The sequence below is a fragment of the Callorhinus ursinus genome, unplaced genomic scaffold, assembly GCF_003265705.2.
Source record: "Callorhinus ursinus isolate GAN/ISIS: 27379988/994484 unplaced genomic scaffold, GSC_fseal_2.0 scaffold25, whole genome shotgun sequence".
NCBI classification, from domain to species: domain Eukaryota; kingdom Metazoa; phylum Chordata; class Mammalia; order Carnivora; family Otariidae; genus Callorhinus; species Callorhinus ursinus.
The window spans coordinates 18,241,082-18,255,237 of NW_027397087.1; the positions used below are offsets into that span (position 1 = coordinate 18,241,082).

General features: G+C 45.4%; 1 protein-coding gene across 3 annotated transcripts in view; it reads right to left on the minus strand.

Annotated features, from left to right (window-relative positions):
- The window catches only part of MYO5C (myosin VC), a 90,005-nt gene that overhangs the window by 13,105 nt on the left and 62,744 nt on the right, over positions 1–14,156 (minus strand). For 2 of the 3 annotated variants that reach the window (XM_073877018.1, XM_025883776.2), the window contains exons 29-35: positions 13,312–13,492; positions 11,165–11,258; positions 10,655–10,718; positions 9,471–9,639; positions 5,742–5,829; positions 2,798–2,896; positions 1,126–1,280 (exon numbers count right to left, since the gene is read on the minus strand). In XM_073877018.1, the coding sequence (XP_073733119.1) occupies positions 1,126–1,280; positions 2,798–2,896; positions 5,742–5,829; positions 9,471–9,639; positions 10,655–10,718; positions 11,165–11,258; positions 13,312–13,492 (850 nt within the window). The remainder of the gene's footprint in view (positions 1–1,125; positions 1,281–2,797; positions 2,897–5,741; positions 5,830–9,470; positions 9,640–10,654; positions 10,719–11,164; positions 11,259–13,311; positions 13,493–14,156) is intronic. The other variant, XM_073877017.1, reaches the window with a different exon arrangement.

Sequence of the window (14,156 nt, forward strand, 5' to 3'; positions counted from 1 at the left end):
TCTGCTGAAATGGGGAGAACGCTGTCCTTGAACGAAAGGGCTGGAGGGACAAGAGCTCAGAACTGAGGACTCTGCTGGGGAGAACAGCCCAGCTTGTGGGGCAGCAGGAAGGGGCACAGAGAAGGAAGAGAGGTACTGTGGTCAGAGGTAAGAGGGAAACTGGGGAAGTCTTGGGATGTGAAGGACAAAGTGGGAGTGTTTCAGAGAGGTGGGCCTAATGCTTCCGTCCATGAGAGGAGGATAAAAAATTAAGGGAAAACCATTGGATTTAGCAAGAGGAATCACTGGTCATCTTATTGTGGGGTGACAGGAGCAGAAGCTGGATTGCAGAAACTGGTGGAGGCTGCTAGTGTAAGCACCTTGGCAGTCGGCGGGGGCGGTGTGTGTGTGGAAGGAAAGGTGTAGAGACTATGGGGTATGTGGGCCAAGGGAGGGCTGCTTTAATGTGCTGTGTGCTGGAGCGGGGAGGGGCAGGTCCTGGCCACCCACAAAGGCAGAGACCAGGGAGTCACCGGGGAAGCCGAAACGGGAAATGCTGGTGGGAAAGGATTTACACTCATCATGCCGTGCATCTTTCAGTTTCTAAACATTTAAACATTCCAGAGCAGCAAGATGAGGCAAATACTGTATGCCTATGGCCTGGGACACAATGCACATGTGCCCTAAGAAAACTCATCTTATGAAATTATGGACAGGGAAAACATCAATTTCTGGGGGCCCCTTCCAAGAGCACTCTGGTGGCTCTCGTGGATATAGGGACCAGAAAGCACTGAACACCAGACAAATGTTAATTCTCTACTCCTAACCTCTGATGAATAATGCATCCTCACAGCTGGGCATCTCACCCCCTGAGGGGGTAGAGGTGGTGGGGGTGGTGGCTACCAGGGTGTAGACTTGGAGGTAAGGCTTTGAGGTCTATTTGCAGATCGTTAGCCTTGGGGATCCCTGACCGAACTTGTCTTTTCCAAACAGCTTGGCTTTCTTTCCCTGAGTGGGCCTCAGACTAGTCTGAGGAATCCTGTGGTTCACCAAAGACTCGAGGTGAAGGATGGGCCAAGGATGAATCCTTACGGTGTTCTTAAAGTAACCAAAATCCCAAGGGTCAATATCAAAGGCAGTTCCTACCTTAACCACCTGCTTAATGCCATTGATGGTGCTGCTCATGAGGGACTTGAGCCTGTTGGCATCATTTAGAGAGTCTGCATAGCGTACACACATGAACAGGATGTGAGCTGGCAGCCCTGGGATCATGTTCACCACCACGCCACGAGGCTTCAAGTCTGGAACAGAAAGAGCTGATGAGGACTACGCTAATAGTCAGCTTTCCCCATAAGGAGCCTCTGACTACAGGACAGGGCGTATTTGCTTTTCTGTACTTGATATAGTGCCTGAATGCATAGGGATAGCTTTTCTCTTTGAGGAATTCAGTCTGGCTCTTCCTGGCAAAAATATACAGGTCCCACCTGTTCCAGTTACTTCTCATTTGCAAAGTACTTTCTCTTTTTTAAAAGGCTGAAATCCAGGGGCGCCTGGGTGGCTCAGTCCGTTAAGTGCCAGCCTCTGGCTCAGGTCATGATCCCAGGGTCCTGGGATCGAGCCCTGCGTCGGACTCCCTGCTCAGTGAGAAGCCTGCTTCTCCCTCTCCCTCTGCCTGCCGCTCCCCCTGCTTGTGCTCCTGCACTGTGTCAAATAAATAAATAATAAATAAATAAATAATAAATAAATAAATAAATACATAAAATCTTTATAAAATTAAGGGCTGAAATTTAGACAGAATTTGTACTTCTTGGCATGGAGACCCTGGATTTCAGACCTCTGATGTAAGGGAGGAACCCCATGTCCATGCACCTAACTCCAGCCTCTTACGATGAGGATGGGATATGATCTCAGTGATCACATGCACCTGCCTTGAATAAGGAAAATAGACACACAATAGTTCTGCAGAGGAGGCCTCGCCAGCCTTGAGGAGAAGAGAAGCGGCGGGGGGGAGGGGGGTAAAGGGAAGAGAGAGACTTTATAGAACTAAGGTAAGCAAACAAAGACCTCCCCCATGGCTGCATTAAGACAGGGGAATGAAGAGACCCCACAGCTGTGCACCCATGAGGGTAGAAAGGAAAGGATACAGGTGCTCACATGTGGGGGTGGGGAGTCACTTAGAAGAAGAGGAAGTTAGGCTGCACATCAGTTTTCTGCTTTAAGATCTTGAGAGCAGCTTTTCTCCCTCCCACTGGAAAACCATGTGATTTTCATGGTGAAGACAGCCTAGTGAGATTGGTTCTAAGACCACCAAGCCTTGAGTGTGTATGCTGGAACATTCCTGTAACTGAGGTGTGGCTAGGAAGCCCCCATCACATTGCCTGCAAATAGAATTCTCAGCAGAAGTCAGATGGAACAAGGAGCCACAGTCACTTCCACGATAGCTCCTGTGCTAAGACGCAAAAATGAGAGGCTGTGTCTTCTATCTGGATCCTATGATTAGACTTTGCAAGGGGTTAGGGCAGCACTTCTTAACTGAGGACAATTCTGGCTCCCTGGGGATGTTTTGCAATGTCTGCAGTTGTTTTTATTGTCATGACCAGAGGCTGTTACTGGTTTCTAGAGGGCAGAAGTCAAAGATGCTACTTAATATCCTACAGTGCACAGCCCCCCACAACAACCAATTATCTGGTCTCCAGTGGGGAGGTTGAGAAACTCTGGGCTAGGAGAAGCAGCAGTGGAGGAAGAGAAGCGACGGCCCCCACCCAGGACAGCAGCAATGAGTGACAGAGCAAACATTCAGAGTTCCACGTCTCACTACCAAGAATGAGGTTTTGGATGAGCTTATCCTCATCTTCTGTCTTGTATTCCAGCATTCCAAGGTACTCCTTGGGTCCTGAGGACGAGTGCGCATCGTTGCCTGTAGGCAGAGGCAAATAATCAGCTAAATTCACAGAAGCAAATTCCACAGTCTTTATAACAAGACTGTTCTGTCTCTCTCCACCTCATTCTGGCTGGCTGGCACATGAACGCTTGTGGCTTTCAGATAAATGGAAACTTGATTAATCCCAAAGAACTCCTCTGGTAGTGATTCGTATCTGCGAGTCTATCAATGCGTATCGCTGCTGCTGAAAAGGTGGAGTTATCCTTGAAGGGATCCTCATGAGAGCCAGCATGAATCCAGCACCATGTGGATAAGAAAACAAACCAAGATATTGCTTCTGTCTTCAAGATGCTGATGCCACAGTCAGGAAAACAAGATTTGTGGAACAGTTGGTGAGCAAAGTACCAAACTGCATGATCCCAAGGGGGCTGTATTAGTTTCCTATGTGCTGTAACAACTTACCACAAATTTAGTGGCTTAAAACACCACAAATTTTCCCAGAAGACTGAAATGGACCTCACATGTAGGACTGAAATCAAAGTGTCAGCAGAGCTGAGTTCTGGAAGCTCTAGGGGAGAAGCCGTTTCTTGCCTTTTTCAGCTTCTGGAGACTGCCCACACCCCCCGGCTTTGGCCACATCACTCTGACCTTGGCATCCGTCACCACGTCCCTCTCTCTCTCTCTCTCTCTGCTTCTGTTGCCACATCACCTTCTTTCACTCTGGCATTCCTCTGCTGCCTTCTTATAAGGTCTCTTGTGATTGTACTGGGTCCACCTAGATAACCCAGGGTAATCTCCCCATCGCAAGATCCTTAATTTAATCACATTGGCAAAATCCTCTTTGCCATGTAAGTAACATAGTCACAGGTTCTGGGGATTGGGATGTAGACATCTTTGGGTGGGCCAGAGTCTGCCCTCTGGTCGCCAAAGATTCATGTCCATTCTGAGAGGAGATGTGATGACAGAAACAGAGGTTAGAGAGTCAGAAAGATTTTGAAGATACTATGCTATTGAATTTGAAGATGGAGGAAGAGACCCATAAGCTAAGAAATGTGGGTGGCCTCTAGAAGCTGGAAAGGCAGGGGAAAAGATTCTCCCCTAAAGCCTACAGAAGGAACATAGCCCTGCTGACATATTGATTTTAACTCTGTGAAAACCATTTTGGACTTCTGACCTCCAAAACCTTAAGATAATAAATTTGTGTTGTGTTAAGCCACTAATTTTATGCTGATTTGTTACAGCAGCTATAGGAAATTCATACAGAGGCCATAAGAATCCACACAGAAGTGGCTGGAACCCTTAACAAATGAAGGGGGCAGCACAGTAGTTGAGCCAAGAAGGGTGAGGAGGGTCTGGTGGGTGAAAAAGGTGGTGCAGGTAACAAGTTAACAGAACTTTCTTATTACTGTATGAGAATTTCTTCTGCTAATACACCAGCTCTGTTCCCTTGGAGACTAACAAAGGTAGAATGTCAACTCTGTTACTATGCAATACTGTTTATGGTAAAAATGGCGTCTGATTGGTGCCCTGCATCTGGACCTGGAAGAACAAGAAAGGAAGCAGAAATATCTGATAAGGACATTATACTTCAGGTATTCTTGAGTGTGGTGACTTGTATTTGGGCATGTTCCTTGCAGGGACTCTGGAAGCAAATGGCACCTAGGAGCATTCAGAAGATGTTGACTTCCTGCCAAGAGTCATGTGGCCGAGCCCGGAAGCAGATTTTGCAGCCTGTTAAGCTCTCAGATGACTGAGTCCCTGCTGACGATGTGAAGGCCCTCAGAGCCAGAGCCCCATAGCTAAGTTGCTCCTGCATTCTTAACTCTCAGAAACTCTCTGTTGCTACATGTGTGTTGTTTAAAGTTGCTAAATTTGGGGATAGTTTGTTATATGACAATAGATAATATAGGAAGGGAAGCTGATGTACTCCACTTTAGCCATGTGGAGTTGGAGGAGGTAGTTAAAAGGCAAAGGAGGCAGTCTTGGAGGTAAAGAGGGGCCGGCTGGGACTCAGGAACAGAAGTGAGGAGTGGGAGGTGGATTTTGGAAATCCTTGTGTTGAGATGGTAGTTCATTCATTCTTTCCAACAGGGACACAATGGGGGCTTGGGAAGGGCAGACATGGTCCCTGCCCTCATGGGACAGACTAACACTTATCATTAATGATTGAAGGAGAAAAATCCTCATGTTGGTGGTAGGCACTTGGAGAGTGAGGTGAGAGTGGGATAAAGAACAATAAAGGAGCTCTTCAAAGAAACGAATACAGAAAAAGGAACAGACAGTTGGAGTGATCCAGGTCGGGAGGGAGAGGAAGCAATACAGAACAAGAATCAAGAGCATAGAAGAGAGAAGTCAGAAAAGTTCAGCAACTCAGAAGCAGACGTGGCAAAGAAAGGCACAGGGTCCTTTTCACAGGAGCTCACGAGGGCATTCAAAGTGTGAAGTTCAGTCCATGTTCAGGACTCCTGTCTAGCTTCTTTGTTCTCTACTTCTTTCTTCTAACAGAAATGGAGATATTGATGCTATGTAACTGGGAGAGGAAGATAATTTCAAAGCAGTTACATTGGAAACTTGTTCACAGTTTCATTTTTACAAGGGGAGAGTCAATAGCAGAAGGGGTTGAAAGTATTCGTTACAGGGTGTCCCTTACAATTACATGAGTGCATCTGGAATTATCTGAGAGCTGATGAGCTATCATCTGGTCCAAGGGATCTTTCCATCAGCCCATCACTGAGCCCCAACCTGCTCCCCCACCCCCCACCCCAGTTGAGAATCATTCCTTTGAGTTTCAAAGACTCTGGATCACATCAGGAAATAAACAATACGTGTTGACCTTAGCGGACAGTTCAAAAGGTAGGAAAGGGAGTATTATTTTTCCTACCCTTTTCAATCCTCTTGGTTAGAGTCTTGACTTGATCTTGTAGCTTTTTAATCACTCTGTCCTTCATGTCTAACTCTTCTTCAAGATCCTACAGAAATCAAGAGAAACAAAGACATTAGCTTAGAGGCATCTTAATCTATGCTTTGGTAACAGCTTTATTAAGCTGTAATTCACATTCCATGCAATTCACTTCGAAGTACACATCCAGTGGTTTTCTAAAGTTAGCTATACAACCATCACCATCATCTAATTCTGGAACATTTTTGTCACACTAGAAAGAAACCTGTAACTTGTTCCCCATGTCCCTTCCAGTCCTTGGTAATCACTAATCTACTTTCTGATTCCTTATTATTTGCCTCTTCTGGACGGTAAACATAATTGGAATCCATACAATATGTGGCCTTTTGTGTCTGGCTTCTTTCACTTAGCATAATGTGTTCAAGGTTCATCAGTTTCAAGTATGTATCAGCACTTCATTCCTTTTTGTGGCTGAATAATATCCTATTGTATCGATATGCCGTATTTATCTTGATCTATTTTTCCCTTAATGAAATAACACCCATCATAGAGAACTGAAAAATACAAATGTGTGAAAACAGTTTCTCTGGATAGCAGAAGCTGGAGGCAGAGAAACTTCTGAGATTTGGGTCCTGGCTCTGCGTTTCCTTCCTGATAAGGGGAAGGAAGGATTTGGCTCAAGAACCAGCAGAGTCCTGGATGCCTATAAATATTTCTTAGAAAAGGCAGAGTGTTTGGGTTCTTCCTGAATTCCGAGGGCTTGGACTCAAAAAGGATTCAGGCTTCTCAGATCCAGCAGTGCCCACCATGCTGTCACTATAGCCATGGGCCCTCTGGGGACTCTCGGCACCAAGGGAAACTGTGCTGTTTCTATGCTGTGGTCACCTAGGTCTCCCCTGCTATGGTTCTGGGTCTCTGGCTAAACATGTTAGGAACTTTATCTGGCTTTACAAGTGGGAGTGTGGGTACAGTTTCCTCCCTCCTGTCTCAGTCCATCCTAAGATACGTCTGATAATAACAGTCACCAGTCGATGGGAACCGGGAGGAAACCACTGTTCACATTTTGATTTATTTCATTCCTTTCTTTTTTCTAATATGGCACATACACATTTTATAGAATTGGGGTCATACTGCAGATAAAGTTTTAAATTCTGTATTTTTCTCTCATTATATTGAAGATGCTTTCCCATGACATTGATAATATATGCAAACCGTCATTTTAATACCTAAGTCATATGATACACAACAATTTATTCTACCCACTATTGCTGGACATGCATTTTTTTTTGCTACAACTAGTTAACACTATGATGGACACTCTGAACAAAAATCTTTGTTCACATATCTAATTACTCAGGGTAGTAAGATATTAAAAGTTGCATGACTGAATAAAAAAGAAGGTGATTCCAAAGGTTCAGGATATTTGCCTCCAAATCACCCCCGAGAAAGTTGACGCCAATTTGACCTTTCTATTCCTGGAAACCATGTGTGACGGTCCCCACCGCAAGGTGTTTTCAGCAGCACCATAAGATCTCTATTACTTGAGGGGCAACAATAACATCTAGTTTTATTTATTTGAGAGAGAGAATGAGAGAGAGAGAGAGCACACGAGAGGGGGGAGAGTCAGAGGGAGAAGCAGGCTCCCCGCTGAGCAGGGAGGCTGACACGAGACTCGATCCCGGGACTCCAGGATCATGACCTGAGCTTAAGGCAGTCGCTTAACCAACTGAGCCACCCAGGTGCCCCAATAACATCTAGTTTTAATTCTGAATTTCTTTGATAAATAGTGAGATGATCACTAAAAGTTCCCCCCCTTTTTTAATAGGGATTTTTCTTTGACTCAAAAGTCATGTAGTGGGTCAAATAGTGTCTCCTCAAAAATTCATGTCTACTTAGAACCCCAGAATATGACCTTATTTAGAAACAAAGTCTTTACAGTTGACATTAAACTAAGGATCAATATGAGATCATACTGGATTAGGGTGGGTCCTAAATCCAGTGAGATTCTCCTTCTAATAGAAAAGGACACAGAGAGATACAGCCCATATGAAGACACAGGCAGAAGTCGGAGTTACGCTGCCACAAACCAAGGAATGCTGGGAGCCACCAGCAGCAGGAAGAAGCAAGGCAGGATTGTCCCCTAGAGATTTTGGAGGACTGTAGCCCTGCTGTCACCTTGAATTTGGACTTCTGGCCTTCACAACTGTGAGAGAACAAATTTTTGGTGTTTTAAGCCACCCAATTTGTGGTAATCTATTATGGTAGCTCTAGGAAACTAATACGGTGAAGTCTCATTTGTGGGCAAAATCCCCCCCCAATATACAGAAATTATATTCTTTTGTTGTCTATTATTCCGTTCATTTACAACACCAGGGTTACTCACTGGCTCGGGAATACGCTGTTGGAGTGAACATGTAGCTATGAGTGTTGCCCGGCTCGGTGCACTGTGGGAGGAGCAGTGTGGCCTGGCCCCGCCTGGGAACAGAGCCACACACACACAGAGGGGCCGGGCCCCTGAGGAGGGGCACTGAGTGGGACTTCACCGCACCCTCTTCTGATGCTGGAGCATCAGAAACAAACTCATACAAATCCCACACAACTCAGGGATTGACAAAACCTAGAGCTGCGTGCTCACAGTGAGGGAGTGAACGTTCACGTGGGGCAAGACGCGCAACATACACGACCCACCCACTGCCCTCTTCTTTACCACAGGTTCGAGCTGAGGCCCCAGGGACGCACACACAGGCACCGGTGCGGAAGGCAGGACCACCTCTCACAAAAGCTCAGCAGTTGCTTATCTAGTGTGACCTAAGGAGGCTACTCTTTGAGAAAGTTTTATCCCCCTCAGATAAAGATGGTCATCATCTAGGTGCCCCTGACTGGAATTTGTTACTTTCTATCAAATGGTAAGCTCTTTGGATTCCTTTGGATATAATTACTCGTCAAAGTTAAACGCTGATCCTGCAAAATATGATTTTATCCTATCGTGGTTTTCCTGTGAGATAAGAAATGGGGGGCCCTGACAACAGGGTGCAGGGCCTGTGGGCTTGTCCAGGCTGCCGACTCCTGCCCTGGTGAGCCCTTCCCTGGTCATAGTCTTGGAGGCTGCCAGCCTAGGAAGGGGCCTGAGCATGTCTGACTCCAGGAAAGTGCCCCATCTGCCACTATGGTGCTTCCCAGTCCTGTGGGTTTCACACATTAGTCAAATTTTCCAAAGAACTGCTGGGGACGGACTTAGAGTTGCCTAAATTCATTTTGGCCAGGGCACTTACAATTTGATGAAGATTTAATAATTTAAAACATTTGCCATCTACCATCGTGATCATTTCATAGAGGAACATTTTGACCTAAAAAATTGTAGGAAGGGCATACCCCCAAAGTGCATGGTCCTTTAATGGGAAAAGGTTTGCTGTAGACCAGAACATCGTCATCTCAGATGGCTGCTATCCATGGGACAGCGCTCATCTCTCCTCTTGTTGTACTTCTACTTTATGGGACACTTCCCTGGTGTGGCCCGTGAAAGTCCCCAAGGCTCCCCGGCAGAAGGCTGCAACCTCAGAGACTACCTGTCTGCTGAGATAAGGACACAGATTGCTCTGACGGAAGTAGCTTTTGGTCTGGAGTCGTTCGTCATATGCTTTAGGTGGCATGTCCCCCCTTTTGATGACATCTGCACAGAGTCATTTATCAACAAGTTGGAAAACTTCTCACCCTGTTTTCCATAGTTAGGCGAGATGCTTCCTGCCGGAAAGTACTCTTAACTTCATTTTCAGTTTCAAATTGTTTCTTCAAGTGCTCACTGGCCTCCTGCATTTCTTGAATCTTACTGATCAGCTTCTCTTTCTCTTTGGTGTGTATTTCATTTTGGGCCTCTATGGTCCTGAGAAAAAAATTAAGGAAATTTTGGCATCAGTTTGACCATCTTGGAGAAGTCACTCATTGTCATAGCAAACAATGATTATTTCCAAAGACAGAAAAATACTTTGACCAATTTATGTGTAAAGTGAATAGTACCTCAAAAGAAATGTCCTTGAAATGGGGGTGGGGGTGAAGATCAGGCCTGGTTGGGTATAAAATTGCCACAACTGCCCCAGTCTCCTTAGCCTGATAAGAGATTCTTGCTTCCACTCTGCCAAAGGATGTTGACTGCTTCTCCGGGACATTCACACCCACTCACACCCTTATGACCAAAAGCCCAATGATTATCTCCTTTGTGAACAGCCTGGGGACCAGACTCTCAAAAAGCCACAGATCCGAGAGAAGAGAAGTAGTAGCCCATCAAAAGAGATCCAAGACTGTGTCTCACCACTTTTCTACTATTTGGGGCCCTCATTTCATCCCCATCCTGCCTATAAAGTCACATGACTAAAAATGTTCTCTAGGACATAGGGTGTCCACGTATGGCTCTGAAAATTAAGTATGTAAACGTGCTGGCGGCAAAACATTTTCGTTGCAAAGCTCGGCCACAGCACCAGGCCCTCTGCTGGTCAAGATGCAAATCTGGGGGGATTATCAGCGAAGATTCTCTGTCACATGGATTTCAAGCCTTACCCTAAATGGTCTGCTCTGAGAAAATCTGTTCTGTCACATACACTCTTACTTCAGCAGTTTTTTGAATCCATGTTCTAAGGGTATAAAAGGTGAAAAATATGTCCCCTCCCTGGAACAAGCAATGTTTTGATTCTTGTATGTTCTCCCAGGGGTGTGTGTGTGTGTGTGTGTGTGTAGGTGTGTACATACATGTTTCTTTCCTTCACATGTGAATGGTAATATATCATATACCTTAATTAGCACCTTGCTTTTTTGGTTTAACATATCTTGGTATCTCCCACAATTTCAGAAAAGAAAAGCATTACATGAGCATGAACTTGAAGAACATACACATTAACACTTACTTTCTTTGTGTTCCTTCCTCTTCTTGATTGCGGTTGAACTGATTAGATAATTCTTCCAGTTTTCCTGTAGTGAGGAGAACTGTCTTTACTTTGGGGTCCATATCGCATTTTGATTTGCATTTGGTCATGTTTTGAAACAGTCCTAAACTGTTTCCTGCTTGAAATTAGGTTTTGTTTGGTCTGAACAATGTTTAAAAATTTTCAAAGCCATTATTCCAAAATTGTGATATTTCACATAAAAATCTGGATTTCTGGCTTTTCTTTAAAGATAGGAATATCAAGCAACACTGGGGTCAATATTCCCACTTGGCAACAACCAACGGAGCTTGGAGGCCACTGCACCTCTAAATGCCATGCACCTCACTGTCCCCTCCACTCAGCCCACTTATGTCACCTGGCTGGGCCCCTGGAGAACCAGAGTTCGAGATCCCTGGGTACAATGACTTCTCTGTTATTTCCTGGACATGGGAATCCATTTTCTAGAAGCAGTTTCATGACAGTTTCAGTTACCTTTCATGCTTTCCGTTTGTTCATTCAGGCGGATTTCCAGATCTTGCTTCTGCTTTTCCAGTTCTGAAATCTGCTGTTTAAAGTCTGGGATCATCTTTAGAGAAGAATTAGAAATATCTGAATACAAAACACTTTTGTCTGTGAACTTCAAAATCTCAGAGCTACTCAGAAGCAAACTAGACCACCCGAGTGTTTAACCCCAGGGAGCGTACGTCTGGTATAGCTGTGTAGGAGAGCCAGTCAAGGCGTTAGACTGGTTTGGCTTTATGGTTTTTTACCTCAAGATCGATAGAGTCACAAGCAATACCAGCACGTTTGGAGGGAGTGGCTCTCACACAGCTACAACCATGATATCACCAGGGTCTCCTGGGGGAGAAGGAAGTCACTGTCTGGGACGCCCTGTGGAAGCTCTGCTGAGGTGAGCCAGCCTCTTTGGCCCAGGCCCAGAGATGTCATCTCCTCATCTAGGTACACGAAAATCATCTCAAAGAGGTGCCCCGACGCCCTGTGAATTCCAGGCAGTGCACGGCTCTGTTAGTGGAGGTCTGGAATGATCCAGTATGTTTCACAGTCCTCTGTCCTTGTCTGTCTGCACCTTTCTTTCCCTTTCCCCTTTTCTTTCTCTCTCTCTCTCTCTCTCTCTCTCTCTCTGTCAGAGAGAGAGCACAAGCAGGAGGACTGGCAGGCAGAGGGAGAAGCAGGCTCCCCACTGAGCAGGGAGCCCGATGCAGGACTCGATCCCAGGACCCCAGGATCATGACCTGAGCCAAAGGCAGCTACTTAACCAACTGAGCCACTCAGGCATCCTTGTCTGCATATTTCTTTAAATGTCCCTCACCTCCACCCTCAGGCAGGTAAATAGTTTTTCTCTCGTCCAAGTGTATAAAAACAACCTGTGCCTCTGAAGTGCACATGAAGGATACTTGTTTGTGCATTTGGATGCATGTTCTGCATTTTTCCTCAGTAAAGTTTTGTCCAAAGAATAAACAAAGACATGAAGGTCCTTAACCACTGCTCCCCATGTCTGCTGTGCCCAGGGTCACATCTCCTCACCCGTGGCACAGCCCGGAGAGCTCCTAATACTCTCAGGTTAGGCAGAGGAGAGGAAATGGTAAGAGAGCTGAGAAGGCGCAGCCAGTGAGATGGGTTCTCAGGAAAGCATGGTACCCTGGAAGGCAGCAGAACAAATAGCAGGGAGGAAGAAGCAGTGATTAACGTCACCAAATGTGGCTGAGAGACAAGATGGGGGTGGAAAGGAGCACTCTGGGCTCAGCCGTGTGCAGGCAGCGCTGGTCAGTGGTTGGGGCTTATGAAAGAATAGCATGGCTGTGCGGGAATTGGGAGGTGAGTGCAGAAATCCATCAGGTGGCCACTGAGAAGCCTGGCCAGCTCCCCCAGAGAAATGGGGTGGTGGCTACGGGTGATTTGGGGTTAAGAAAGGGATGTTCTTTTTTTTTTTTTTTAAAAAGATTGTATTTATTTATTTGACAGAGAGAGACACAGTGAGAGAGGGAACACAAGCAGGGAAGTGGGAGAGGGAGAAGCAGGCCCCCCTGCTGAGCAGGGAGCCCGATGCGGGGCTCGATCCCAGGACCCTGGGATCATGACCTGAGCCAAAGGCAGACGCTTAATGACTGAGCCACCCAGGTGCCCCAGAAAGGGATGTTCTTTGAGTCAGGAGATTCCTCCAGCATTTCTCCAGGGCTGAGGCTTGAGTTAGAAGAAAGGATGAGAAAAACTCCGGGAGGAAGAACTGGCATCACAGAAGAGAGAAGTCCTTGAGAAAACGAGATGAGAAGCACAGAGGGACAGACCTGAACACATGCCCCACTCCAGAGTCATCCTTCTACCTTAGCGTTTTTGGTCACTTTCCAAGGGGTTAGAGCTAGACTTAAAATACACAGATTTAAAAATACACGTGCACATCACAGAATTTGGACCCATCCTATGGTGAATAAACCCACTCTCAAACCAAAGTGCTCTCCAGCCTAGGGTAATTTTATAGTTTACTTTCTGACCCAGTTATTTCACTCCAGAAAACATAATTCTGATCCATCGTTTACTGCCAAGAAACTGAATTTTATTCCACTAACAAATTACATCTCTAGAATAATGGCCACCCCAGGGCCCCACGGCTAAGATCATACCACGTTCTCCGATGTTAGCCTGGTAACTTCATGACGGATACTTTCATTGATGTCAGTCTCTTCTCTAAATAATTTCTGCAGGTGGTTGATTTCTTGACTTAGATGCACCACTTTGAAGTTCAAAGCTTCGATCTCCTTTTCATAGCAGTCCTTCTGGGACTGGAAATGGCTCTCCAAAACGCTGTCAGAGGAGGGGCCAAGAAACGAGCCACATGGTCTTTGTTCTGCTGTGCTGACCATGAGCGTGCACATGCCCAGCAGTTACGAAAATTCACAATGAGAACCATGCTAAGGACACAAAGTTTACATATATACACAGGGTGACAGGCTACGGAATTTGGCAGGTGGAATTATAAAATCCTTCTAGCCAGTTAGGAAGCATTATGTGGCATTAATATGCAGTTAACAGTAAAAAATTTTAGGCATTATTAAAGTTACACATTAATAGTTTAAGAATATGTTCTGTATGCAACAAGTGTAAATATACATTCATTATGCATCTGTTAAACTCAGAGAATGTACAACACCAATAGTGAACCCTGAAGTCAACTACTGATTCTGGATGATAATGACAGATAAATGTAGGTTCATCAATTTTAACAAACATACTACTCTGATGGGGATAGCAATACTGGTTGTGTGGGGTGAGGGCAGGGAAATCTCTTAGAAATCTCTGTATTTTATGCTAAATTTTGCCGTGGACCTGAAATTGTTCTAAAAGATAAAGTTTGTAAGTAAAAGATTACAGCAAACTCCTTAAATCTAAACATAGCTGTATCTCTATAGTAACACTGGCTAACTTATTTCATATAATCAGTTTTCCCTGTACAGATTACAGGTTTTAT